Below are 26,266 nucleotides of genomic sequence, written 5' to 3'. Positions count from 1 at the left end.
CAACATGCTGGTCTTATTGGTCGGTTTGCGACTTTATTTACGTCGTGATGTCACGGGAGTAAAGGCGGGTTCACACGTGCCAATTTGAGACCGATATTTTACATACGTAGAGTTTACGGCTCACCCTTTCTATAGTCGGAAAGTGTCGCCTAGATGTCTTCCTCCAGTGACGATGCTGAAGCGGCGGTTGCTCTTCTTTTGGCGTACCGGAAGACTCAATAGAAAAGAAAATGGCTGTTGATATGTCCCTGGCTAAGATTGATTTATACATTTACTGCTGCATTAATAATGAAATAAAACAAAGGAGGAGGATGGACCTTGCCCACCCCCTGACCAAAAGTAGAAGGAAAGAAAAGTGTCTAACACACTCTATATTAGCCAACATTTCTTATAACAAAATTGTTAATCTAAAGACAATGCACAATAGCAGTCAAATTAAATCCTGACAAGTCTCCACTCCTCACCTCCAACAACACCCTGCATTGAGGGAAACTGTTCCTGTAGAGTGACAGCTATTTCATCGAACGACGATTTGCGCAATTTTTTTTTTTTTTTTTTTTATACTTTTTTTTCATAAAAAAAAATATGTTTCTCTTGAAATCCTTCGTGTGTCTATCTATATACAAGGATATTTTCTACAATATTTTTTGCTAACTTAATATAATAATTTTCTGTCCCGTTGACAAGAGCAAGAGTGATCCAGCTGATGAGTACCTACGTAAAGGAAGACTGTACCAGGCGTGTTAGTGTTTGTGTAACAGTAAGCCTGTTACTGTGACCCACTGAGGCTGAGCATTAGACCATGAATACAGCATGATGCCGGTTAGAGTTTGGATTGGTCTCATAAACAGACTTCAATCACCGTGTGGAGCCAAGGGGACGACATGAACCTGGTTATCCGTGGAAGGGCGAGGAGCTCTTCCAAAATGTGGCTGCGGCGGTACAGTGTTTATGAAATACTATCGGTACGGGATGAACGGCGGTGCAGACTGCTGTTCCGAGCTGCCCTTGCCGCGGTACACCAGCAACAGGTCGTCCACGCCTCTCGGGTTAGATCCACCCTGGAGAACCGTCAGCGAAATTATTATGATGTGCTTAAAATTACTCCCAAGGCCACTCAAGCTCAGGTACCTTACAAGCTTCTTCAGATGTAATGACTATGCTCTGGTACACCGCTATTGCTATTACTACTACTACTACTACTACTACTACTACTACTACTACTACTGTGATCTTTAGGGTACATATTGGGAAGTTATGTATGACATAACCCTGATATCACACAGTATGGAAAAACTTTATCTTAGATTATGCTCTTTGAAATTGAATTTATACTTCAGGAGAATCGCAGATATTAGTTTGAAGACAAATACCTTTTAGGTCTGTTGTAGGTGATAAAGAAATCCAGGACAGTATACTCATGATGATGCCTAGATGTGGGTGGCTGTAGAGTAAGGTGACAGCTGGTGTGAAAACTGATAACTTTATTACTTGAGGCGTCTCAGTCCACTGACCAATGTGGTACTTTTGTAATCACTGTTGAAATATGGACTTCTCTTTCTCTTATAAAAGTATGCATATGAGTCATGGTTTTGTGACTGTCTCCTCATGATTATATAGCTTTCTTGTTTTTATGCTTATATTTTCCTGTTTTACTATTTATAATGTCAATTACAGCTACAATTAGAAAAGGTTTGTGCTTTTTTACTTACCGTTTTTGTTATATATTTCAGATAAAGAATGCATATTACAAGCTTTCAAAAAAGTATCATCCTGATCAGTACAAAGGTGATGAAGATCCTGCAAAGAAATTTCGGGAAATAAAGGAGGCTTATGAGATCTTAGGGAACTTCAGTCAGAGAAAAATGTATGACAGGGGTCTGCTGGGAATGTCTACAGCAGCAACACCAGGTGAGGCAGAGGAATATTCATCCAAGTTTTATGAATCAAGAAGAAAAAGAGGTGCAGTGCCTACAACTTCAGGAAGAACTCCAATATATAACTTTGATGAGTGGACTAAGGTGCATTACCAGTCAAGTTGGGAACGCAAACAAGATGCCAAGATAAGGTATGAAGACGTTTTGAGACAGAGAAGCACTGAAGTTGAGGAGAAGAAAACTCAGTCTGCTATTAGTGTTTTAATGCTTTTAATTATTGCATTTTTAATTCATATATGTATGTCAAGCAGTTATGATTCAGAAAAGCCCAAAAGTAAACAGAAGTAGAAAATAATAAAGTGAAATAAAAAAAACTGCAGTGAAATCTACTTTATCTGGACTAATGTTTGGGTTTTGGAAAGGTCTCTCCTTAGACATTACATACGACCATTTTTTTTTTTTCTTCCATCTTGGAGGCTTGAAGTATTCGAGTATTACTGTGATTTCTTTTATTTGAAAGTAAAATTTATCATCAGTTTTTTATTGCTTTTAAGTTAATTATATATGGGTAATGATTTTTTTTTTAGGTTAGATGGGATTGTTGTTCACTCACCCATGGTGATGCAAGCATTGTAGGTCATACTGCTCCCTAGTACATTTGTGACAGGATTGGTGGGAGGGTGTGGGTGATCTGTGGCCAATAGATGATTGGAAAAAAAATTGCCCAATTCATAAGGAACTACTGCAGGAGTTTACCAATTGCGCATGCTTGCCATTCAGTTACCAACTCCCAGTACTGATTGTGTTGCATTACTTATCACTCATGTCCTTTGTAAGATATATTGATTTTGAATCTACCTGATTCCAGGTGCATGCTAGGATGGTAGATGGCTATGATAGAGTTTTGCATTTCACTGCAAACAAAAGAAAAGATGTTTGACAAGAAAATATGCACTATCTGCGACAAACCTGTTATACAGGTTAGAGTTGTTGTGAGAAAGTTCTCCAAATGTTTGCTTTTATTCATTTTTATTTTCCTTTTAAGCAATGTCCAAAAAGATAGATTTCAGGGGGATTTTCTGGTAATATATATGGAGATTCTGTAATTAGTTGATCCAGTAGAAATTGGCTTCTTGGTGTGGAGATAACTTATAATGTATATATTGTATAAACAGATACTGTATCTACTGTAGTTTTAATTTAGTAACTAATTAATAATGTCACCAGGGTATATACTATATATTATATATACATGTACAGGGAGTCCTTAATGTGCACAATAAATGTGTTCCAGAAGGGACCGTGCAAAGTAAATTCTGTGCTATGTAAGGATGATTACCCACAGTTGTGGAGTAAACTGAACATACACTATGTTAAAGGATTGGAGTTGTTTGAAATAAAACAAACAATTACTGTATTGAGTAAACATGTTTTATTAATACTCATGTTTTCTTGAAATCGTGTTATTTTAAGGAATCTGTATAATATGAGAAAAAATCCTATTTTTTGACACCATGCTATTTTGAATTCATGCAATCTAAAGTTGTGCAAATGTAGGACTCCCTGTATTTTTATTTATTTATTTATTTATTATTTTTTTTTTTCTTCCAAAATCTTCTTAGCTCTATGTTTTATTATCAAGACATGTTGCCCTTACGAACCTTGTCAGGATCAGAGTTTAACATGATGTCTTGGATCTGCAACTTTGCATTTTAAATTTGAGATGAAACAAGTAATGTCACCAGTTACATTAATAGATTTGGACTGATCACACGTTTTACAGTCATCCTATATTTTGTAAAGAAAGAAAAATTGACAAAATATTTTACAATATTCAAAGAACTAAAGTTGTTAATGACTGATCAAATAATAACGATAATTATAATAATCTTTTCTTCATCATCCATACAATGAGTACTCCCTTTATCAGTTCCATTAAGACTCCATCTGTTTGCTGCACTGGCAAGGGTGAAGTGTCCAGAATGTTATCCCTACTGTAGTGTCTGCTGAGGAGAGTAATGAAGTATGTACTCTCTCTCTCTCTCTCTCTCTCTCTCTCTCTCTCTCTCTCTCTCTCTCTCTCTCTCTCTCTCTCTCTCTCTCTCTCTCTCTCTCTCTCTATATATATATATATATATATATATATATATATATATATATGTATATATATATATATATATATATATATATATATATATATATATATATATATATATATATATATATATATATATATATATATATATATTTTTTTTTTCTATTATTCTTTTTATATGCTGTGGCCTATAGAGCTTGTAGATATACTTGAAGAGTATGTATAGGAACCGCTGTTCAGCTTCCACCCATTAGTGGCGCAGGCAGTTTAATTTATGGTGGTATCCATATTAGGACCCATATCACCACCCAAATGCGTCTTTGGTGTAACCGCCTAGAACCTGGGTATCATGATGACGTGTGTAACTTTAAACCACTCGACAAATGGTATAGTTTCAAAGCGATACGTGGTGGGATTCGAACACACACACATTAGGAGAGGGAATATCAACAGAGGAGTAATTATTCAAGATATGTTACTTTAAGCTAAGGTAGATGATGGGCAGTGTCAGCAAAGAGGCAACCTGTATGGGAAGCGACGAAGGCTGGGCGAGCACAGGCACTGAAGGTGGGTGGGAAGCACTCTGTGTGTGTGTGTGTGTATTTACCTAGTTGTAGTTTTACAGGGCCTGGGCTTTATGCTCGTGTGGCCCCGTCTCCATATCTACACTTGTCCAATTTTTCCTTAAAACTATGCACACTCGTTGCTGACACCACTTCCTCACTCAAACTGTTCTAAGTCTCAACACATCTTTGCGGGAAACTATATTTTTTAACATCTCTCAGACATCTTCCTTTCCTCAGTTTCTTACTATGTGATCTTGTGCTTCTAATGTCATATTCTTCTCTCAGGATTAGTTTCTCATTATCCACTTGATCCATTCCGTTAATCAATTTATAAACTTGTATCAGATCCCTCTCTCTTCTCTGTTCCAGGGTTGGTAGATCCATAGCTTTTAGTCTCTCCTCATATGTCATCCCTTTAAATTCTGGAACCATTCTTGTAGCCATTTTTGTAGTCTCCAATTTCTTATGTGTTTCTTTTATGGGGTCCACACAACTCCTGCATATTCCAATCTGGGTCTTATTTTAGTACTTATCAATTTCTTCATCATTTCTTTGTCCATATAGTGAAATGCTAATCCAATATTCCTTAGCAAATTATATGTCTCTCTGAAAATTCTATCAATATGGCTTACCGGTTGATTGTTTTCTTCCATCGTCACTCCCAAGTCCTTTTCCTTTTTACTTTTTCTAGTTCTACTCCATCTCCCATCTTATAGATTCCCACTGGTCGTCTTTCACTTTTTCCCATTTCCATGACATGGCTTTTGTCCACATTGAATTCCATCTCCCATTTTTTACTCCATTTCCAGATCTTGTTTAAGTCTTCCTGCAGTATTTCACAATCCTCTTTTTGTTTTATGACTGCACAGTTTCACATCGTCCACAAACAGATTTATGTAGCTGTTCACTCCCTCTGGCATGTCGTTTATATATACGAGAAAAAGTATTGGCGCCAATACTAACCCCTGTGGCACTCCGCTGTTTACTGCTCTCCACTTGGACTTCATATCTTTAACTGCCGTGTGTGTGTGTTTATATATATATATATATATATATATATATATATATATATATATATATATATATATATATATATATATATATATATATATATATATATATATACACACACACACACACACACCGCGTAGTGTTGTGGTTCGCACGCTCGACTCACACTCGAGAGGGTCCGGGTTCGAATCCCGGAGGCGGCGAGGCAAATGGGCAAGCCTCAATGTGTAGCCCCTGTTCACCTAGCAGTAAATAGGTACGGGATGTAACTCGAGGGGTTGTGGCCTCGCTCTCCCGGTGTGTGTAGTGTGTTATGTGGTCTCAGTCCTACCCGAAGATCGGTCTATGAGCTCTGAGCTCGCTCCGTAATGAGGAAGACTGGCTGGGTGACCAGCAGGCGACCGAGGAGGTGAATTACACACACACACACACAGTGCTTCCCACCCACCTACAGTGCCTGTGCTCGCCCAACCTTCGTCGCTTCCCATGCTGGTTGCCTTCTCGCCGACGGCGACACCGCCCATCATCTACCTTAGCTTAAAGTAACGTATCCTGAATAATTACTCCTCTGTTGATATTCCCTCTCCTAATGTATAGATGTGGAATCTGACATCGTTAATAGATGAGAAGGGCACTGAGTTAGGTGTGTTGCTGTTTCTAATGTCACTGGAACACTGCCTTTGACTGGAAAATTTAACTTTTCAACCATCATAATCTTTATTTTTATTAATTACGCAGAGTTTATAAAGGCATGTTTCGATGAGACAAAAATTGTTACAGTTGATGACAGTACTTTCCCACGTTTTTATCCTCAGTTCTGCCCATAGTGAATAACATGGTTGTCAGCTCCTAAAAGTCCCGAAGAGTAAGAAGTAGGGTTCAGGGTGTGCACCCCCTAGTCAGGTAAGGCAACGCCTTGTTGGAGCGGGGGAGTAGGGAGATTAAAGACCCCAGGGACAGTTATTATCACCAAGGAATATCCTAGAATCCTTGGTTAGCACCCACGGCCTGTGGCTGTTGGGGGTGTATTTTCCTGGCTCCGTTCTGTATGAACAAAGCCCCTGCGAAGAAGAGAAGCTCCACCTCCTGACTGACGTTTAAATCCTGTCTCAGGCTGTCTGTCCTATGTTTAGGGGGTAGCCGGCATGATCCAACCTCCACTCTTGTTGTATACACTGCTACAAAAATAGTCATCAATCAAGCCCCCAGGGAAATTAGGTATTTTAGGTTTCCAATTACAAATTGAAGGAAAGCGGACGTTTTATAATCGGGAAAATTCGGTTTAACAATTTCTCTCGAAAAAAAAAAAAAGTTAAAAAGAATATTTGGGAAATATTTGTAAAGATACATGAAATTTTTGAGGCGATGCGTGTGAGATTGAGATGGAGGTAAAATACGTGAGTTCACAAATATGGGATAATAAAGTTTGTTGATATTAAAAGATTGAATAACTTTATTTAATTTTTCACAAGCGCACTGTACGCTTGTAAAATGTAAGAAAATATTTTGTGATTGGCTATAAAGCATAATCGACATTACTAACATTAGGCTGAATACAATAAATATATTAGATTAATGTCTTACTTTCTAAGTTTTTGTATCTTTTTTTTTTCTCTCTCAATAATAGATGATGTATCTGTGACAGCTCGTCTCCGGCGGGATTTAAGCAGTTTTACGAATGATCGCCAGAGGAAAGAGAGGCGAGCGGAGACTGTGTCATAAACTTCACGCCCTAGCAGATCTCCTAGATTAATGAATTCATTCCATATGTAAGAGAGAAGGGGAACTTTGGTGGCCTCGTAATGTACAGTGACTGTCTCCATCGTAGGGGCCTTCGTTACCCGCTCAATCGCCAACGGGATACTTGCAGTCGTTTCCCTCAGAGTCTCTTGTTCTTCCTCATCCACATCCTCGATTAGGTGAACCAGGTGAGGATCAGCCACAAAGCGGGCCATCTTCATCGGATTATAGGAATTAATGTGGCCTCTAAAACTTTCTCCGTGAAGAATTTCTACGCTTTCTGCATTTTCTGTCTCAGTGTGACGGATGCCCTCCCGGCCGACCTGAGCAGCACCTACGGATGAAGTTGATAATCGTCTTCGCATGTCATTATTGTTAGACGCACGATGGTCGGGAGAGTTCTCACTTTTAGTGTATTGGTACCAGTCACGTGTATTTCCGTGTTGTTGCTGCTTCAAAGCCAAGGTGACGCCCAGCAGCAGCATAAACACTATATGATTAGTCATGATGCTTCACCGTTTTGGTAGTTAATTGTTCCCAAATTTTTTATTATTTCCAAGTGTTTTATCACTGAGGTTGCTAACAGTTTCAGAAATGCAATACTTTTGTCACCGCTAACAACAGATTTAAGTAATTTCAGTTTTGGTGACGTACGGTTCACTGTATACTTCTATGCGTTTGGGTTTCTTTGTCTGTCAGAAGCCCATTAAGCACAGGTCTAACTTCACCAGAAGCCAATGCCGGTCTGAGGCAAGGAAGTATCCGACAAACTCGGGTACGGCAGCGGTGGTGCGTCTCAGCTACCGTTACGATGAGTTTCTCTCGTACGAACATGAAACGTAACGGGGCTTAACCGCCGATTACAAGCAATGACTGACGCTCATAAATCTCCCACTCACCCATGACGGTGAAAATGTATGCATTTCTTTGATGTTGAAACTAGGTTTTCATATCTGCCATCCTCATGTTTCCACTAAAGACTAAACAAATGAACAGATGTAATGATATAGATTTTCCTTTTATAATAGTGAAAACCGGAGGATGACTCTGTAAAAGTTTCGGGCCTGCAGAACGGGGACACGTGGTGACGTCGGCTTGCACCGGGACATGCGTACGTGGTCTGTGTGCTACTGTGCTTCTGAGGTTACGGTGAGCAGGTTGAAGGAGGAACCTATTTTAGAAAGCTCGATGAATTGCGGGTGAAAATATCACACACACACACACACACACACACACACCGGGTGTGTGTGTGGAGTGTGTTGTGGTCTCAGTCCTACCCGAATATCGGTCTATGAGCTCTGAGGTCGCTCCGTAATGGGGAAGACTGGCTGGGTGACCAGCAGACGACCGTGGTGAATTACACACACACACACACACACACACACACACACACACACACACGCATAGTGTAGTGGTATAGTGGTTAGCACGCTCGGCTCACAACCGAGAGGGTCCGGGTTCGAGTCCCAGGAAGCGACGAGGTAAATGTGTAGCCCCTGTTCACCTATCAGTAAATAGGTACGGGATGTAACCTAACCTGTTGTGGCCTCGCTTTCCCGGTATGTGTGGTGTGTGATGTGGTCTCGGTCCTACGGTCCTACCCGAAGATCGGTCGGTCAGTATGAGCTCTGAGCTCTGTCCGTAGGGGAAACTTGGAAAGGCTGGCTGGGTGACCAGCAGACGACCGTGGTGAATAACACACTCTAAACTATATAATATGCATGGTCAGCAGGGCCCACTTGTAACATAACAGCAAACGAGAGAGAGAGAGAGAGAGAGACTGGGGAGGTGGCGGTGAAACAACAAACCGTAAGGAATTTGGGAACTGCATTATATTTGCACAATGCCATGAGCATTCTCTTCCCCCCCCTCCGCCAATCTCTCTCTCTCTCTCTCTCTCTCTCTCTCTCATGCAGCAGTAGAACCTTTGAGAGTTATGTGATGTGAATCATGAATGTAAGGAATTACAGATGGTATGAGCGTAGTAAAGTGTTCAAGATGTGTGGCATGGGAGAGGAACATCTATGGTACATGATCTGGAGCGTATGAGAGCTATGGAAGAGACTGGAGTTAAATTATGCAAGTGATTCTGTATGATTTAGGGTATCATAAGAATGAAGAAGTGAAGAATGTAGAAAGGGAATGGATAGTAAATTTAGTATTGCTGGGATTGTTTATCTGTAGATTGTACCACCTATAGGTAGGTAGGGAGACAATGAAACAATACTGAGACAAGAAGTTCCTGGAGAATAGTGGTACGCTAGATATAGGGAAAATTAAGCTAAATTTACAGAATAGGACCTCCCCCTTTCCTCCATCCCACTCACCCAACCTGCCCCAAAAAGCTTGGGGGACTGTGGTGAATCGGGGGTTTTTTTTAGAGAGGGAGCCAAGAGGCGAGATATGGCGAACCGGGGGAAATCTAAGGACAAAAACACCCGTTTTTAAGGAAAATCTGGAAAATGTAAAAATTCATGGATAATTTTCGCTGAAATTATCCTAACCTAACATAATAACCTGCTAGCCGGGGACTGCAGGTTATTATTATTTCAACCTAACCGTCCTAACCTAACCTAACCTAACCTAACCCAGCCTAACCAAAACGCAGACACTAACCAAAAAAAAAAAAAAAAAAAAAAAAAAAAAAAAAATAGATAAATAAAATAATAATAAATAATTGTGGACTTAGATTCCGCATGCACCGGAATATTCATTTCATCACTATGGCCTTACAAAAACCGTTCCCACATTAAAACATCACAGACATGTTATATAGTAAGTATTCTGTCACCTTGTATGGTTGTTTCAATGATTAGAAAGGAGGTGCCATTCTTTACTTTTTTTCCAAAATTAGTGTGGCTAATACTGTAAATTTAGCCTGCAGGAGTTACCGTATCCCTATACACCTGTAACATTGAGATCAAGATCATCTGGCATCTGCTCATGAATCATCGTCAGCAGCTGTAACCTACAGTTGACAAGTTGCGGCTGGACGAACTTCAGTGCTGAAATTTTGTACAATGGGTGACGAGGAGGAACATGTTGACCCAAAGAAGCTGACGTCTTTAAGTGACATAAAGAGGGCATACGAGAAGCTTTGTGATGAAGAGGTGAGCCATCTGGGTGTGGTGGGCGAGACGATGAAGGCTGGGAACACTGCCACGTTGATCTTTTGGGAAGAGGGAGGAGTACCGAAACATCATATTGGTTTATACTTTCTATTCATTAAACGGTAGTGCTCTTTTTCACAGCCTCGTCAAATACAAGCACAAAACTCATGTCATGCAAAAAACGTCGATGACCTTAGCATAAACGTAGAAAGATTTGTAAGGCACGGGTGTAGTATGAATGTAATAATCTCAAGAGTCAGGCGTTCTGCTAAACTTTAGCAGAACGCCTGACTCTTGACTGAGCCTTTAGCAGCTAAAGGCTCAGTCATTTCTTTCTGTGGCTACCCAGTGGAGCGAGGTGAAGCAAACAGTGCTATTGTTTAGCAGTAAAAATAATAATAATAATAAAAATAACTACATGGGATATTTAGCAACACCAGTATTTGAGATATGATATACAGACATTAAAGGCGGCTTCACACGTGCCAATTTGCGACTAAAATTTTATGTACGTGGAGTTTCCGACAAAATCGGTGCCTAGCGACTAGAGAAAGCAGTCGCAAAACAATGACATGTTGGTCTTGTTAGTCGATTTCCAACTTTATTTACGTTTTAAAGTCACGGAGTAAGCTTTAAAAATGTGGTCTCCAGGTATAGAGAAGATGTTAGAGTTGGTGAGGGAAGAAGAACACATCTAGCATCCCAGAAATGAATTATACAGGGAAGAAAAACTTGCACAAACCGCAAACCGTCGTTTGACGAAATAGCTGCCACTCCACAATAACTGTTTCCCTCAATGCAAGGTGTTGTTGGAGGTGAGGATTGAAGACTTGTCAGGATATAATCTGATTGCAATTGTGCATAGTCTTCTTAAGATTAACAATTTTCTTATGAGAAGTGTAGGCTAATTTAGAGTGTGGTAGACACTCCTTTCTTTCCTTCTACTTAGTCGGGGACGTTTCCACGGGCATTTTCTTTTCTGTTGACTCCTCTGGTACACCAAGAGAAGAGCAATCACAGCTTCAGCATTGTCACTGAAGGAAGACATCGTGGCAATTAGCTGTTTGTTTACATTCACTTCTCGTCAAGGCACCAACTAGTCGATACTTTCCAAGCCCTACATGTGACACTTCCCATCTAGAAAGGATGAGTCAGAAACTCTATGTGCGTAAATTTTCAGTTGCAAATTGGCACATGTGAACCCACCTTAAGAAGAGGTTCTGTGTATTTATTACGAAGCTGCAAAACTATGCATATCCCTATTGCTTCACCACCAGTAAGACATAACGGTACAATTTTTGATGTCTCACGTTAGTTTAGGTTAGGTTGTGCTTGGTTAGGTTAATGTTCCAGCTGGTCGGGGAGGAGTCCAGGAAGAGCACAGGCCCCCTGGATTAGGTTAGATTTTGTTATGCTTAGTTCGTAGCACAGTGTCCTCCCAACCGCCACCCACGGTTAGGTTAGAAAAGTTAAATATCATGAGAATATCTCCTTGACCGTTGAAGACTGATATTTCACTTATTTTTTCTCCCACCAAGAACTCCTGATTCCCTACAGCTTATTTGGGTAGGATGGAGAGGGTTCCAGTGTTAGGGGCACAGACTTATTATCTAGAAATAACTAGGAAATATCTTCAGCCCCCTTCCTGTACTCTCATTATGCTATCCTAACCTTTTGGTATCACTAACCTTGGTAATTAGGGAGGAAATTAGTTTAAGTGAGCAAAAATGTTGGGAGGAAATTGTATATAATGAATTATATATAATAAGTAACAGTGAAAGGAGAAATCTACATGATACCTTTGGCTCAACAAAGTAGGTTAACTTTCATATTAAGCAAACTGATAATCATTGCAATTTGTTACAGTTTTAAGCAGGATAATAAAATATCAGGTATTAGTCTCATTTCTAAAATACATCAAATTTATTAAGAATATTCTCAAGTGCATGAAAATATGGAATGTTATGTTAGATGTTCGTGAGTGGTATCAAATTGTTTGCACTGTAGGACAGAACTCCGTGTGTATATATATATATATATATATATATATATATATATATATATATATATATATATATATATATATATATATATATATATATATATATATATATATATATATATATATATATATATATATATATATATATATATATATATATATATATATATATATATATATATATATATATATATATATATATATATATATATATATAGAATAGACAGTTGTAAAAAACTATTAAAAGTGTATTCAAGAAGTTCATAAAATTTCATGAAGGGAAAAGAAAAGAGAAAATTTAAATCTAGGTGAAATCAGTGTGTTACCTGTGGTCATACTCTGTACATATTATTGAATACAGTATAATGTCACAGATTGCTGTTGCTGAACGACTCGAGTGGAGTGTAGGAAACCGTCACCATCTTGAGGCCCGATTGTCCCAACTTGCCCGCCTTGTCCCTACCTTACAGTTGGTTCAGGCTGATGCAAGACAGCTGGAGAACACCATATCTTTCACACATCAGCTGGCCAATAATGTCTCAGCCAAAGTACGGCAGCTGGACTTGGCAAAGGTAGGTTTTATTGTGTTATAATGAAAGCATGGATATTATGATGTGTAACTGGTAAGTTGCTTGAAACAAGTATGTGTGTGTGTGTGTGTGTGTGTGTGTGTGTGTGCGTGCGTGCGTGCGTGCGTGTGTGTGTGTGTGTTTCACTGTTTGATCTGCTGCAGTCTCTGACGAGACAGCCAGACGTTACCCTACGGAACGAGCTCAGAGCTCATTATTTCCGATCTTCGGATAGGCCTGAGACCAGGCACATACCACACACCGGGACAACAAGGTCACGACTCCTCGATTTACATCCCGTACCTACTCACTGCTAGGTGAACAGGGACTACACGTGAAAGGAGACACACCCAAATATCTCCACCCGGCCGGGGAATTGAACCCCGGTCCTCTGGCTTGTGAAGCCAGCGCTCTAACCACTGAGCTACCGGGTGTGTGTGTGTGTGTGTGTGTGTGTGTGTGTGTGTGTGTGTGTGTGTGTGTGTGTGTGTGTGTGTGTGTGTACAGAATAGGACCTAGCCTCATACTGTCTGATATTTGCTTACTATTTGAATGAAAAAATAATGAATAGAGTTAGAATAGAATTGTTGGATTAATATGTCTTAGACTTGAATATTCAGCATTAGTTTGGCCATCTCATGAATAAAAGTGTATCAGGATAATAAAAGATGGAATATGGAAAGCAGAAATCAAAATAGCACATAATTTGAGAGACTTGTCATATGAAGAGATTTTTTTTTTTTTTTCCGTTTAGAAATAGATTTGCAATTGTAAGGGAAAAAAAATTCTGAGAGAATGAGTAATATACAACTTTAAGAGTAAAATCTTATGGTTACTTGGAGGATCATTGTGATTATTGGGACTACTGAGTTAGGTATATAGAATAGTTTGCTTTAACCTAATGTGTTTATAATGGAGTGTTCCTGTTGTTGATGATAGAGCCGAGTTGTGGAGACACAGGCAAGGGTTGGAGATCTGCTGGACTTGGAAGGCTGTAGTGGAGGAGTGGCCACTGCATTAGCACAGGAAGGTAGGTCTTGTTATAACAGCTTCATGATACTTAAGTTCTGCATAATTTAATAAAAAAAAATGGAAGGCTTGTTTGATGTTTTCCCACATTGAATTATGAAGGGTTTCTTAAAAGTATATGTTTGTTTATAATCAGTAGTACTTTTGTATTGATAAGAATGATTACTAATTCATTGCCTTATATAGATGATTATTTTTAATGGTCATTTTGAAAACGCCTCCATTTTTTATATCGTAATACTAGAACTCCATTCTTGAGTGGTAAACTCATTATGATGACAAGTTCGTTTGTTACAAAAAAATAATATTACGTATTATGTTTATTGTATCAATAGTACAAAAACTCTTGAACTTTTTAAAGATATATAAATATGTATCCCAAATGATAAATTCATTTCTTTGTATTAACTTTGGCAGACTATGAGACAGCTGCTGCCCACATTCATAGGTTCCTGGCCATGGACGAGACACTACTCCTGCACACCACTGATTCTGCCAGTAAAGGTATTAAGGATGAGGTTAAGATTGTTCTATGAATCCTGAAAGACTAACCCAGCCTGGTAATATTGGATATTACATTACTTACATATTTATTTTTCAAAGCTGAAAATGTGGAGACTTGGTTTGACCGGCTGCGGCAAGCAGAGAAGGAGTTGAGCTCATTGATAACCCATAAGTTCGATGAAGCAGTTAAGAGAGAGGACATGGCTAGTGTGGACAGGTTTTTCAAGCTCTTTCCTTTACTAAACAAACACGAAGAAGGTTTGAAGAAATTCACTACTTATTTATGTGCAAAGGTAAGAAATTTATCAAGTGGCATCCTATTTCTTTGTGAATGAAATTACTTTCCCACATTAGGTAAGCATTTATTTAGTTTGTTGGAACAAATCATTCAGGAGAATAGCAATAAAGGCTTTCTTACTTGGAATGACTTTTAAAAGATTAAGTTGATTGGATAGTTGATAAATGCAGGAAAATGTTGTTTGGATGGAGAAAATTTTAGGATTGGTGTAAAGACCAGGAATTTGAGGAATGATGTTTTCTATAATTGTATCTTTAGGAGTTAGTTTTATTTATTTGTTTTTTATTTCATTTTATTTTATTTTATTTATTATCATTATTTATTTATTTATTATTTATTTTTTTTAATGTCTGTTATCTCCTTGTTGTACAGGTTCAGGAGTCCACTGCCCAAAATCTGGCAGCAGCTCAGAATCTTGGTCCGAGAGAGAAGCGGTCCCATGTTATTTGGGCAGACACTTTTACACTTTTGTTTGAGGGAATTGCCAGAACTATTGAAGTCCGACAACCTATTATTGAAACATATTACGGTAAGTTTCCTTCTCTTATGTATGAAGGTTTATTGACAATATTGTTTTCCTATGTGTTGCATCATATGAGGCACATAATGTAAACAGGACAACCTAACAAAAACAAAGAAATGGCAGGTATATTCATTTAACCCTTATGTTCCGGCAATCGTATATGAACGATTGCATCAGTGCGTCCATAGCGACGGCGATCGTTCCCGTAATAAACAATTTTTGCCCTTCATGTTTGAGCTCCACGCGTGGTTTCTCGAGTCAGATGGCGAGTGGAAGTATCTGGCTTCTTTTACCACCTTTAGTGTTGCCACTAGCTCTGTATATTTAGGGGTAACGAAGCTATTCTCCCATTCTGAGGGTGACACTTGGCAACCCCAGCAACCCGCCGTGTCGAAAGCACCCTGATAAGAGCGAAGGGACGTCTCAGTTCATAACTCACTATGGAACAAGACAGATAATTTTTATTTGGCAGTGCTTCTGAGCCTGACTACAATGACAGTGATTATGAGGAAGAAACTGAAGAAAGCGAAGACAGCAGTAGTGAATACTCGGAAAATGATTCAGAGGATCCACCTGTTTTCTCAGAACAGAGAGAAGACAGAGATAGTGGTGATGGAGAACAGACTCCAAACATCGTATTGAGAACGTAGATTGGCTCACAGAGACGCAGGCGTGCCTCTCGTGTTCTGGGAAGACGATCAAGGGTGTGTGTGTGTGTGTGTGTGAGAGAGAGAGAGAGAGAGAGAGAGAGAGAGAGAGAGAGAGATGATACCTACATGTTATTTGCTTGAAACTTGATATGAAAAGGGGTGAAAGAATACTCTCTCTCTCTCTCTCTCTCTCTCTCTCTCTCTCTCTCTCTCTCTCTCTCTCTCTCTCTCTCTCATTGGAAGTGTACAATTTCTCTTCCAAGATGAGAGAGAGAGAGAGAGTGTGTGTGTGTGTGTGTGTGTGTGTGTGTGTGTGTGTGTGTGTGTGTGTGTGTGTTTGTGCAGTGTCATTGCTCACCGAGCTGTTTCTGCTTGACGGGTCACACAGCAGGCAGAGGAGGAATCCTTGATAAGGCAATAACTAAACTTACAGAGGTCACATCGAGCTAGAAAGTACATCATTGTATTCAGAATAACAAAGATAAAATAATTATTAGTATTCAAACAGTCTTCTGACAATTTCTAGGTTTACCATTTTTACCCATCATGGGATATTGGAAAATAGTTTAATAACCGGAACATAAGGGTTAACACTGTATCTCATATGTATTATATGATTATGCACCTTTGTGACACGACTGAAAAAAAAAATCATTAGAATGAGCTGCACAACTTGAGCTGGTGTGGCATCTTTGAGTTCAACATCACTACTCAGTAATAACTAGTATTTGTTTTTAGTTATATAAGAAAGGAAATTTATTTCTATAAAACTGTACAGGTCCTGGCCATCTTTCTCTGGTGGTGGAGATGCTGCAACGTGAGTGTGACCGGCAAGCTGGTCGCATCAGCTCTGAGATGAGGAAGCACAGGCGACTTGATGCTGTTGTGTCAGCTGTGCGAAGCTCTCTTAGGTAATTTTCTTGATCTATATCTTTTCTACCAAGAGGAACATGTAACACCAGGAGGAACTTAGATAGGCTTAAGATAATAATAAGTATATGCAGTAGTTCATTACAATTCATTGAAATACTTGGGGTACTTGATTGCTCATTGAAATCTTTAATTCTAAAAAGTGTCAGGTTATGCATTTAGGTAAAGACAACACAAACTTTAACTATGAGATGGAGGGATGTTGGCTAGAGGCAGTAGAGGAAGGAAAGGATTTAGGAGTAGTGATAGACAGGACTATGAAATTTTTAAAGCAATGTTTAGAAGCAAGAAATAGGGCAAATAGGATCCTGGGTTTTATAAATAGAAATGTTAGTTATAAAAGTAAGGAAGTGGTGCGTAGCTTATATAATTCCTATGTTAGGCCCCATTTAGAGTATTGCATACAGGCCTGGTCACCCCACTATAGGCAGGATATCAACATGTTAGAAGCAGTTCAGAGAAGAGCAACTAGGATGATACCAGCATTAAAGCGCCTGGAGTATAGAGATAGATTAAAGGAATTAAACATGTTTTCATTTGAGAGGAGATGTATAAGAGGGATATGATAGAGTTATTTAAAATGTTCTCAGATACAAACTACATAGATGTGAGATCTTTCTTTACCTTAGAGGAGGAAATAGGACTAGAAATCATGGCAGGAAGATTAGAAAGCAAGGCTGCAGGTTAGATATAAGAAAATATTTCTTTAGTCATAGGGTGGTAGACTTCTGGAATGCATTGCCAGAGATGGTTGTAAATAGCACTAGTTTGACAATGTTTAAAAACAGATTAGATAAGCACTTAAATTTATTAGATTTATAATTATGTATAGCACTGCATGATAGTTTTTATAAGAAATTTACTATAGTTAAACAAGACATGATCCCCATGTATGGGGACCACAAATTGTAGAGGATTTCGCTGCAGGACTTAGCCCTGTTAATGGGCCAAATATTTAGAATTAGTATATAATGTATTGTGTACTTGTAAGTGTATCTTTAAGTACTGATGACGAGGTCGCTGTGCGACTGATACAGGATAACCTAGATGGGCCCTGGTGGCCCTTTGTTATCCTATTATTTATGTTATGTTATGTTATGTTATGTTATGTTATGTTATGAAATATTCTGTCAGAATATGTGTCAATTCCATGAATTTTTTCCTTTTAGAATTTCATAGTAAGGACAATTATGGTGATGATAGTAATAAGATGATAATTATAAGGTTGGTAATGATAATGATAACAATGGTAATAATAACAGTAACAAAAATAATCATAATAATAATAATAATGTATTTGCTGTCACAGATTTGGGGCAGGGAGGGAACCCCGGGCAGACCAGCCAGATCCCAGGGACCTGGACACCTTGCTGGGAGAGCTCACCCTCATCAATGCCCGAGCAGAACTTTATTTACGCTTTATCCGCAGGCGGGTTACTGTAAGTATTTCTTTTCTTGTTTCTTGCTATTCTATTTAGCTTCATTTATCCAGTTTGTTGTAGGACTCTCTCTCTCTCTCTCTCTCTCTCTCTCTCTCTCTCTCTCTCTCTCTCTCTCTCTCTCTCTCTCTCTCTCTCTCTCTCTCTCTCTCTCTCTCTCTCTCTCTCTCTCTCTCTCTCTCTACTCTATCTCTTTCTACTATATCTATTGGAACATATAATTGTTTCACCTGTCTACTTTTTAACATTTGTTACAGGCTGACTTTGAAGCATCTCTTCCTGAAGCAGCAGAAAGGGAAAAGAAAGAAGCTGAGTTTGAGGGACGCCTATCACATTCGCAGTTGGTGTGTGACATGGCTGTCATTGTGGGTGACTACACCATACTAGAACAGTTTTATCTTAATGAGTCCTTCAAAAAGGCATTAATCATGGACACTGTTGAAGATGCAGCCCATACATCTTCAATAGTAGATGATGCCTTTTACATAATCAAAAAGAGTGTAAGGTATGTCAATGAAATTTTCTTGCATTTCTTAGCTTTGGCATTAATGCATCAGTCAATTCTCTTTGAAATACTGTTCTGTGGAATAGATTTGTGAGATAAGGAAGTCTTTCATTGACTCTAATGGGATATTTGGTTCTTTGACTTACTGTTTTTTTGCTACTTTACAGTAATATTGTATCTGTTCCATTATGGAAGAGGTTGCAGTAAAGTTAGATACTGAAATAGCTAAAACACTGAATCAGGCATAGACAGTGCAAACAAAAACATTTCTTTTATTATCTTGAGATTGTTTACATGTGACTGTCATGCACATTCATGTGATCATAAACAAATGAAAAATTTAATTGGGAATGTTTCCTGATCATAATGTATTGTTTGCATTCATTAGATGGCATCCACCACCTACTCATTATAAATTACAGTCACTATCTCCCAATTATGTATGTGGCAGATCAGATACAATTTTTTTTTTTTTTTTTTTTTTTAATTATTTATTTATTTATTTTTTTTATTATTATTATTTTTTTTTTTTTTCAAGTCTCTTCTCGCCCTTGAGATGCATAGATGAATAACAAAATTTCAAATTTCATTGTGTTCTTGGACAGGCGATCCATTGCCTCAAGCAGCGTTGATGGAGTGTGCGCAATGCTGAACCATGCAGTCACCCTGGTAGAGACCCAACTGGCAGAAGGCTTCAGACAGACATTGAGGAAAGGCTTTCCTGCCCAAGGCTATCTTGATCTCAACCAGGTTGGTTATTAATTATTTCTATTAAAATAGTTAATAGACATATCAAATGTTGTGAAGTAGCTATTTTTTGAAAAGTGAGTGGAGAGTAAGGAAAGGAAGCAAATGATTAAGTGAATAGGTAAATATGACTGAAGCTGAAAAGAGAAAATGAGACTGCAAAGAGGGTGTATTGTGATCTTTCATTGCATCCCATACACCTTCCAACTTCTCATAGTCTACAATTTTTTTGCATTCTTTTCTTTAATCATACTTAATTACTTTGTTGTACACTCAACTTGCATTGCTTCCACCCTTCTCAAATTTACTGTTAATTTATCAAATTTTCTCTTAGATTTTGATGTTTCCTTATTTAGTTAGGGCGTACAAATTAATGTGCTTGTATTTGCAGGCGTACACCGTTTTGCAGTCTTCTTTACAGTCAACACTCCAAGCTGGAAAGATCAATTCTACCACAACAGACTCAGATGCTTTGAGACAAGCATTTCTGGTATATATGTGCATTTCATAAAAGTTTCCTTGAAATATAAATGAAGATTTTTTATTATTTGCAATAGTTTTCATTATGTATTGAGTGCAGCAGCTGTGGTCTTACTGTGTGCTGGTTTCATTGCTATGCTTTGGTGATTTTTGACTAATATAATTTAAAGTGAATAAGTATTTATTTTCTTAGAGGTAGTTAATACAGTGTGGCAATCCCAGACTGTTTCTTAAAGCCACTGAATAATTTATTGAAGGTTTTGCACTCAACAGACTGCCCTCAACAACACTGAGACTAGCATGCGTCACATCAGAAGCTTGCATGCCTCACTAGAAGACAGCATTAACAGTGCCATGGTTGGTCTCAGCAACACTGCCCGGGCAAAGCTTGACTCCTGTCTCAGTGAGTGGTGCTATTAATGTTCAGATAATGTTGGTTTTATGTTGAAATTACCAATATAGCACTAACTCATGGATTTTTTTTTTTTTTTATCAAATTATTGCATTTAAGTATGTGGGAGATTATACAGAATTAACTTTAATGAACTATATAGTAACCTTATGCACACTTGATTTGAGAGTGAATGGTATACTGCTTATTATAAAAGGTATTGATAACAGTGAATGTTGGCTATAGTCTGTATCTTTATTTACTTGAACATTGCCAGATGATTTAAAAGCAACCACAGGCAAGCTTGCATTAGTTGTGGAATTTGGAATATCCCAGCTGCGAGCAACAGCTGTCAAGCCTCGAGTCAAGCCATGGGTGGACATCTTCAACACAACCTCTCATGACATCAAAGAGGTAGACTATTCTTCCACCTTTCCTCAGATATTGTTTATTGTTTCACGATTTCATAAAGTTCATATTTATTTTCCCACATGATGTTGGTAATATAGGGATTATTTTTAAAAAGTTTATTAGCTGTTCTTACATTTAGATTTCATTCTTTGAGAGATAACGTAGGAATGTAGTCTGTGTCAGAAGCCTCCATAGCTTCTGATACATGAGTCATAAGTATGATGAAGGTGATGGATGATGGATGGCAATTTGCTATGGTGAGTTTGGGGAGACATGCTAAATGAATTCTTTCAGTATAATGAAGGATGATCCATATAAATATGAAACCTGGTTTTAAAAATGGTTAATTCTTATAACGTGTGTGTGTGTGTTCCACATGTTATAGCAAAATAACAAATTTATATAATAACCTGTTCAGTCACTATCTCAGTATGTTGTTCAGTGTTTTCTTTATTTCAGGAAGAATTTGCTTCATATGAGGCAAATGATCCTTTTAGCCAGACTCTGATGGTGCAAGTAGATGGATTGCTTGGATCTTTTACATCTTTGTTGACTGAAGAAAACTACAAGGCTCTGGTGGGAGTGCTTGTGAGTGAGGTGGCAGAACAACTTGAAAAAGCAGTCTTCAAGTCCTCTTTTAATCGGGTGAGCTTCATGAATAATTCAAGAATAAAAACAACAAAGATAAGGATAGTGATTGTCTGTGATCTATTTTAATAATCTATTCCCAAGTAAACTAATAATCTCTCAAAGCAAGGACTAGTGAGAAGAGACACTTCCCCCCGGTACACCTATTTTTTAGAACGAAATATATCACCTTTCACTCCTTTTACCCACACTGATGCTAATATCCCCACAGTGGAAGTAGCTGACAAACTCACATGCACACATACAAACATACACACATTCAAGTTATAAATGACATAAATCAGGAAGAAAATTATGAATGGATAGTACTTAAGGATACACCTGTCTGTAACACTTGCAAATGGTCAAAACTAAATTGCAGTTCTATTTCTCTCAGACATTTTCTTAAAAAAATTTCAAAAATCCTTGTTGTTCCATTGTGTTTATATAATAGACTATAATAAGAAATTTTAATCATTGGCTCTGTTCTATTATACAGCTAGGTGGCTTGCAGTTTGACCGAGAAGTGCGAGCAATAGTTGGCTATTTGTCCCAAGTGTCTGAATGGGGAGTTCGAGAACACCTCACCAGACTCACGCAGATGGCAACGTTGCTCAACTTGGAAAACCTTGCAGAGGTAGGACTGTTTGTTATTTCTACACTTCTAAAATTTATTTGACTGATGTTGCAGCACATCAATGATAATAATGTATGTAATTGCTTTGAATTAACTGCTTGTCTCACTTGATTATCGAAAAGGAATTTTCAGATATTTTCCAACTGCTACACTTATGTGCTGTAGTTCATTTCAATTTTTTCTGACTTACTGACAAACACACTGATGATAATGAATATGAATTAACTGCAATCTATTCAGAATTACCTGTCAGTTTTTTCCCTTTTTTTGCTCGATAATGAGCATTCTCCTTTGAGAGAAAAGATAAAGTAGTTCAGACGACTTGTTTTATTTGTAAAATTTTTGTCACTATTATTACTTACAGGTTTCTGAATATTCGTCTACCACTACCTGGAGATTAACCCCATCAGAAATGAGGAAAGTTCTGCAACTTAGGTAAAGTTTTAGTTATTCAATTAAAATTTACCTTATTGTAGTGTTTGTAGCTGTACACAAGTAGCACAAGCTACCTGGTAATCAAGATACTACTAATCATTATGTACACAAGTAGCACAAGCTACCTGGTAATCAAGATTCTAATTATTATGAGTATGGAGTATTTCAATCTTTTATAAAGCACATTGGAACCATCCTTCCAGTATCAGTTTCCTTAAGTTAATGGTAATGATTCTTTTTCAGAGTTGACTTCAAAGCTGATGAAATCAAGAGATTAAAACTTTAAGTAATACTTACACCCTCGGCAAGTTTTACATAAAACTTGTGGAATGCTTGAGGACTACAGTCATCATGGCTGCTGTGGTGGTAAGCTGTCCTGGTTTTACAAATTTTATTTCTTGTGTGCAGTGTCTACACATTTATAGGCAATGAAGCTTGATAGAAAATTATACTGAGAAGCAGGCACTCATCTTGGTTGTGCTCAGCTTCAGTGCCTGATGCTATTGTTAAAGTACTTACTTTATAATACTGTATAATACTGAGAGAGAGAGAGAAAGAGAAAGGGGGGGAATGATTGTGGGTTCTTAATCATTGTGTGTGTGTGTGTGTGTGTGTGTGTGTGTGTGTGTGTGTGTAATTCACCACCACCACGGTTGCCTGCTGGTCACCCAGCCAGTTTTCCCCATTACAGAGCAATCTCAGAGCTCATAGACAAATTTTCGGGTAGGACAGAGACCACAACACACTCCACACACCGAGAAAGCGAGGCCACAACCTCTCGAGTCACATCCCCCTATTTACTGCTAGGTGAACAAGGGCTACACATTAAGAGGCTTGCCCATTTGCCTCGCCACGCCGGGACTCTAACCTGGCCCTCTCGATTGTGAGTCAAGCGTGTTCACCACTACATTACGCGGTGTGTGTGTTTGTGTAATTCACCTTGGTTGCTTGCTGGTCACCCAGCCAGTCTTCTCCATTACAGAGTGAGCTCAGAGCTCATAGGGCGATCTTTGGGTAGGACTGGGTAGGACCACATCACACACAAGACACACCGGAAAAGCGAGGCCACAACCCCTCAAGTTACATCCCGTACCTATTTACTGCTAGGTGAACAGGGGCCACACATTAAGAGGCTTGCCCATTTGCCTTGCCACTTCTCGGGACTCGAACCCGGCCCTCCCGATTGTGAGTTGAGCGTGCTAACCTCTACACTACGTGTGTGTGTGTGTTTATCTGAGTTTATGTTATATGTGTGTGTGTGTTTCACTGTTTGATCTGCTGCAGTCTCTGACGAGACAGCCAGACGTTACCCTACGGAACGAGCTCAGAGCTCATTATTTTGGATCTTCTGATAGGCCTGATACCAGGCACACACCACACACTGGGACAACAAGGTCACAACTCCTCGATTTACATCCCATACCTGCTCACTGCTAGGTGAACAGGGGCTACACGTGAAAGGAGACACACCCAAATATCTCCACTCGGCCTGGGAATCGAACCCCGGTTTTCTAGCTTGTGAAGCCAGCGCTCTAACCACTGAGCTACCAGGCGTGTGTGTGTTTATCTGTGTTTGTGCACGGTTGCTTGCTGGTCACCCAGCCAGTCTTCCCCATTACGGAGTGAGCTCAGAGCTCATATACCGATCTTCCGGGAGGACTGAGACCACAACGCACACTCCACACACCGGGAAAGCGAGGCCACAACCCCTCGTGTTACATCCCGTACCTATTTACTGCTAGGTGAACAGGGGCTACATATTAAGAGGCTTGCCCATTTGCCTCGCTGCTCCAGGACTTGAATGTTGAGTGTGCTAACCACTACACTATGCTGTGTGTATGTATGTGTGTGTGTGTGAGAGAGAGAGAGAGAGAGAGAGAGAGAGAGAGAGAGAGAGAGAGAGAGAGAGAGAGAGAGAGAGAGAGAGAGAGAGAGAGAGAGAGAGAGAGAGAGAGATTGCCACCAGAACCGTCATCCGTGCCCATGGGGAGCTGCTCCAGCCCAGGTGCAGAATGTGGCACCAACAAAGGCAGTTCCTCAACACGTATATCGGCTTGTGGAACGCTTTTGTTGCTGTGCAAGCGAGTGTAGAGAGCTGCTGGTCCAGCCAGCAGTTGAAGTGTACAGTGAATGAGTGGCTGCTACAGACAGACAGACAGAGGCAGGCTTTCGGATAGAAGGCATTAACTCTGACTTCTTTAGCCTAATATTGTACGAAAGTATGTAATGTATAATGTACAAAACTCTGTATATCTATGTAAATTGGTATAAAAAAAAAAAAAAAAATATATATATATATATATATAAATAAATAAGTCTAGAGTGAAAAGCGAAAGGGGCGTGTATATCTCTGAAAGTCTAGAGTGAAAAGTGAAAGAGTCTAGAGTGAAAAGTGAAAGGGGCGTGTATATCTCTGAAAGTCTAGAGTGAAAAGTGAAAGGGGCATGTATATCCCAGAGAGAGAGAGAGAGAGAGAGAGAGAGAGAGAGAGAGAGAGAGAGAGAGAGAGAGAAGAGAGAGAGAGAGAAAGAGAAGAAAGAAAGAGAAAGAAAGAGAGAGAGATAAAGAAAGAGAAAGAGAGAGAAAGAAAGAAAGAGAGAGAGAAAGAAAGAGAGAAAGAGAGAAAGAAAGAAAGAGAGAGAGAAGAGAGAAAGAAAGAAAGAGAGAGAGAGAAAGAAGAGAGAGAGAAGAAAGAAAGAAAGAGAAGAAAGAGAGAGAAAGAAATAAATAAAGAAAGAGAGAAATAAAGAAAGAGAAGAGAAAGAAAGAAAGAGAGAGAAATAAAGAAAGAAAGAGAGAGAAAAAAAAGAGAGAGAGAAGAAAGAAAGAAAGAGAGAAATAAAGAAAGAGAGAGAAATAAAGAAAGAAAGAGAAATAAAGAAAGAGAGAGAAATAAAGAAAGAGAAATAAAGAAAGAGATAAAGAAAAAAGAGAGAGAAATAAAGAAAAGAGAGAGAAATAAAGAAAGAAAGAGAGAGAAATAAAGAAAGAAAGAGAGAAAAAAGAAAGAGAAAATAAAGAAAGAGAGAAAATAAAGAAGAGAGAAATAAAGAAAGAGAGAGAGAAAGAAAGAAAGAGAGAGAAAAGAAAGAGAGAGAAATAAAGAAAGAGAGAGAGAAATAAAGAAAGAAAGAGAGAGAAAATAAAGAAAGAGAGAAAGAAAGAAAGAAAGAGAAAGAAATAAAGAGAGAGAGAAGAAAGAAAGAGAGAGAGAGAGAAAACACTCATCACTCCACAAGTCTTGGGTTGAGAGAGAGAGAGAGAGAGAGAGAGAGAGAGAGAGAGAGAGAGAGAAAAACACTCATCACTCCACAAGTCTTGGTTTCTTTTCTCATCCCTCGTACTACCAGGACGAAACTCAATCCATGCTATCCAACATAATACATCCTTAACCTCCCTAAAATAGTAGAATTGTACAAATTGGTAATGATGATACTCGTACATAGAAAACCATCCATTAACTTGTTTTGTTTTCTTACAGGTGGCCTGCATCATGGCAGCAGTAGTCCTGTGCCTTGGTTCTTGGTATTGTGCAACACAGATTGTTTATTCCAGAGATATATACAATATAAATTTTGTAGATAAAGTTACCATGATTTCCATTATCCTGCTGTCTTCAAAACTCAAACATTATGATGTTGGGCAATAAAGGCTGCAAAACAATAAAAATATTTTAACATCAAGCAATAA

At 38.6% G+C, this 26,266-nt stretch overlaps 2 protein-coding genes across 2 annotated transcripts; both read left to right on the top strand.

Annotated features, from left to right (window-relative positions):
• The first annotated feature begins 708 nt into the window (after window positions 1-708).
• LOC123503475 (dnaJ homolog subfamily C member 30, mitochondrial-like) lies at window positions 709-3,062 on the top strand. Its single transcript, XM_045253266.1, has 2 exons — window positions 709-1,127; window positions 1,734-3,062. The coding sequence occupies exons 1-2, from the start codon at window positions 885-887 to the stop codon at window positions 2,223-2,225; spliced, it is 735 nt and encodes a 244-aa protein (XP_045109201.1). The 5' UTR covers window positions 709-884; the 3' UTR covers window positions 2,226-3,062.
• A 7,173-nt stretch (window positions 3,063-10,235) lies between these two features.
• LOC123503471 (conserved oligomeric Golgi complex subunit 4-like) lies at window positions 10,236-26,166 on the top strand. The gene is made up of 18 exons (XM_045253258.1): window positions 10,236-10,399; window positions 12,776-12,973; window positions 13,910-14,000; window positions 14,417-14,503; window positions 14,603-14,796; window positions 15,174-15,330; window positions 16,753-16,885; window positions 18,214-18,343; window positions 18,601-18,848; window positions 19,454-19,598; window positions 19,987-20,085; window positions 20,349-20,478; window positions 20,744-20,880; window positions 21,337-21,522; window positions 22,004-22,141; window positions 22,506-22,576; window positions 22,820-22,942; window positions 26,058-26,166. Exons 1-17 carry the CDS (start codon window positions 10,310-10,312, stop codon window positions 22,860-22,862), a joined length of 2,277 nt encoding a protein of 758 aa, XP_045109193.1. The 5' UTR covers window positions 10,236-10,309; the 3' UTR covers window positions 22,863-22,942; window positions 26,058-26,166.
• Window positions 26,167-26,266: the final 100 nt, after the last annotated feature.

Source organism: Portunus trituberculatus, chromosome 14 (genome assembly GCF_017591435.1).
Source record: "Portunus trituberculatus isolate SZX2019 chromosome 14, ASM1759143v1, whole genome shotgun sequence".
Classification (NCBI taxonomy): Eukaryota; Metazoa; Arthropoda; class Malacostraca; order Decapoda; family Portunidae; genus Portunus; species Portunus trituberculatus.
This window is presented reverse-complemented; position numbering and strand designations above follow the sequence as displayed.

Excerpts from the sequence above, each read along its gene's own strand:
- LOC123503471 (XM_045253258.1), top strand. The coding sequence starts at position 10,310 with ATGGGTGACGAGGAGGAACATGTTGACCCAAAGAAGCTGACGTCTTTA. Across the intron at positions 14,797-15,173 it reads CTACTTATTTATGTGCAAAG|GTTCAGGAGTCCACTGCCCA; the intron begins GTAAGAAATTTA and ends CTTGTTGTACAG. Across the intron at positions 22,577-22,819 it reads AGGAAAGTTCTGCAACTTAG|AGTTGACTTCAAAGCTGATG; the intron begins GTAAAGTTTTAG and ends ATTCTTTTTCAG.
- LOC123503475 (XM_045253266.1), top strand. The coding sequence starts at position 885 with ATGAACCTGGTTATCCGTGGAAGGGCGAGGAGCTCTTCCAAAATGTGG. Across the intron at positions 1,128-1,733 it reads CCAAGGCCACTCAAGCTCAG|ATAAAGAATGCATATTACAA; the intron begins GTACCTTACAAG and ends TATATATTTCAG.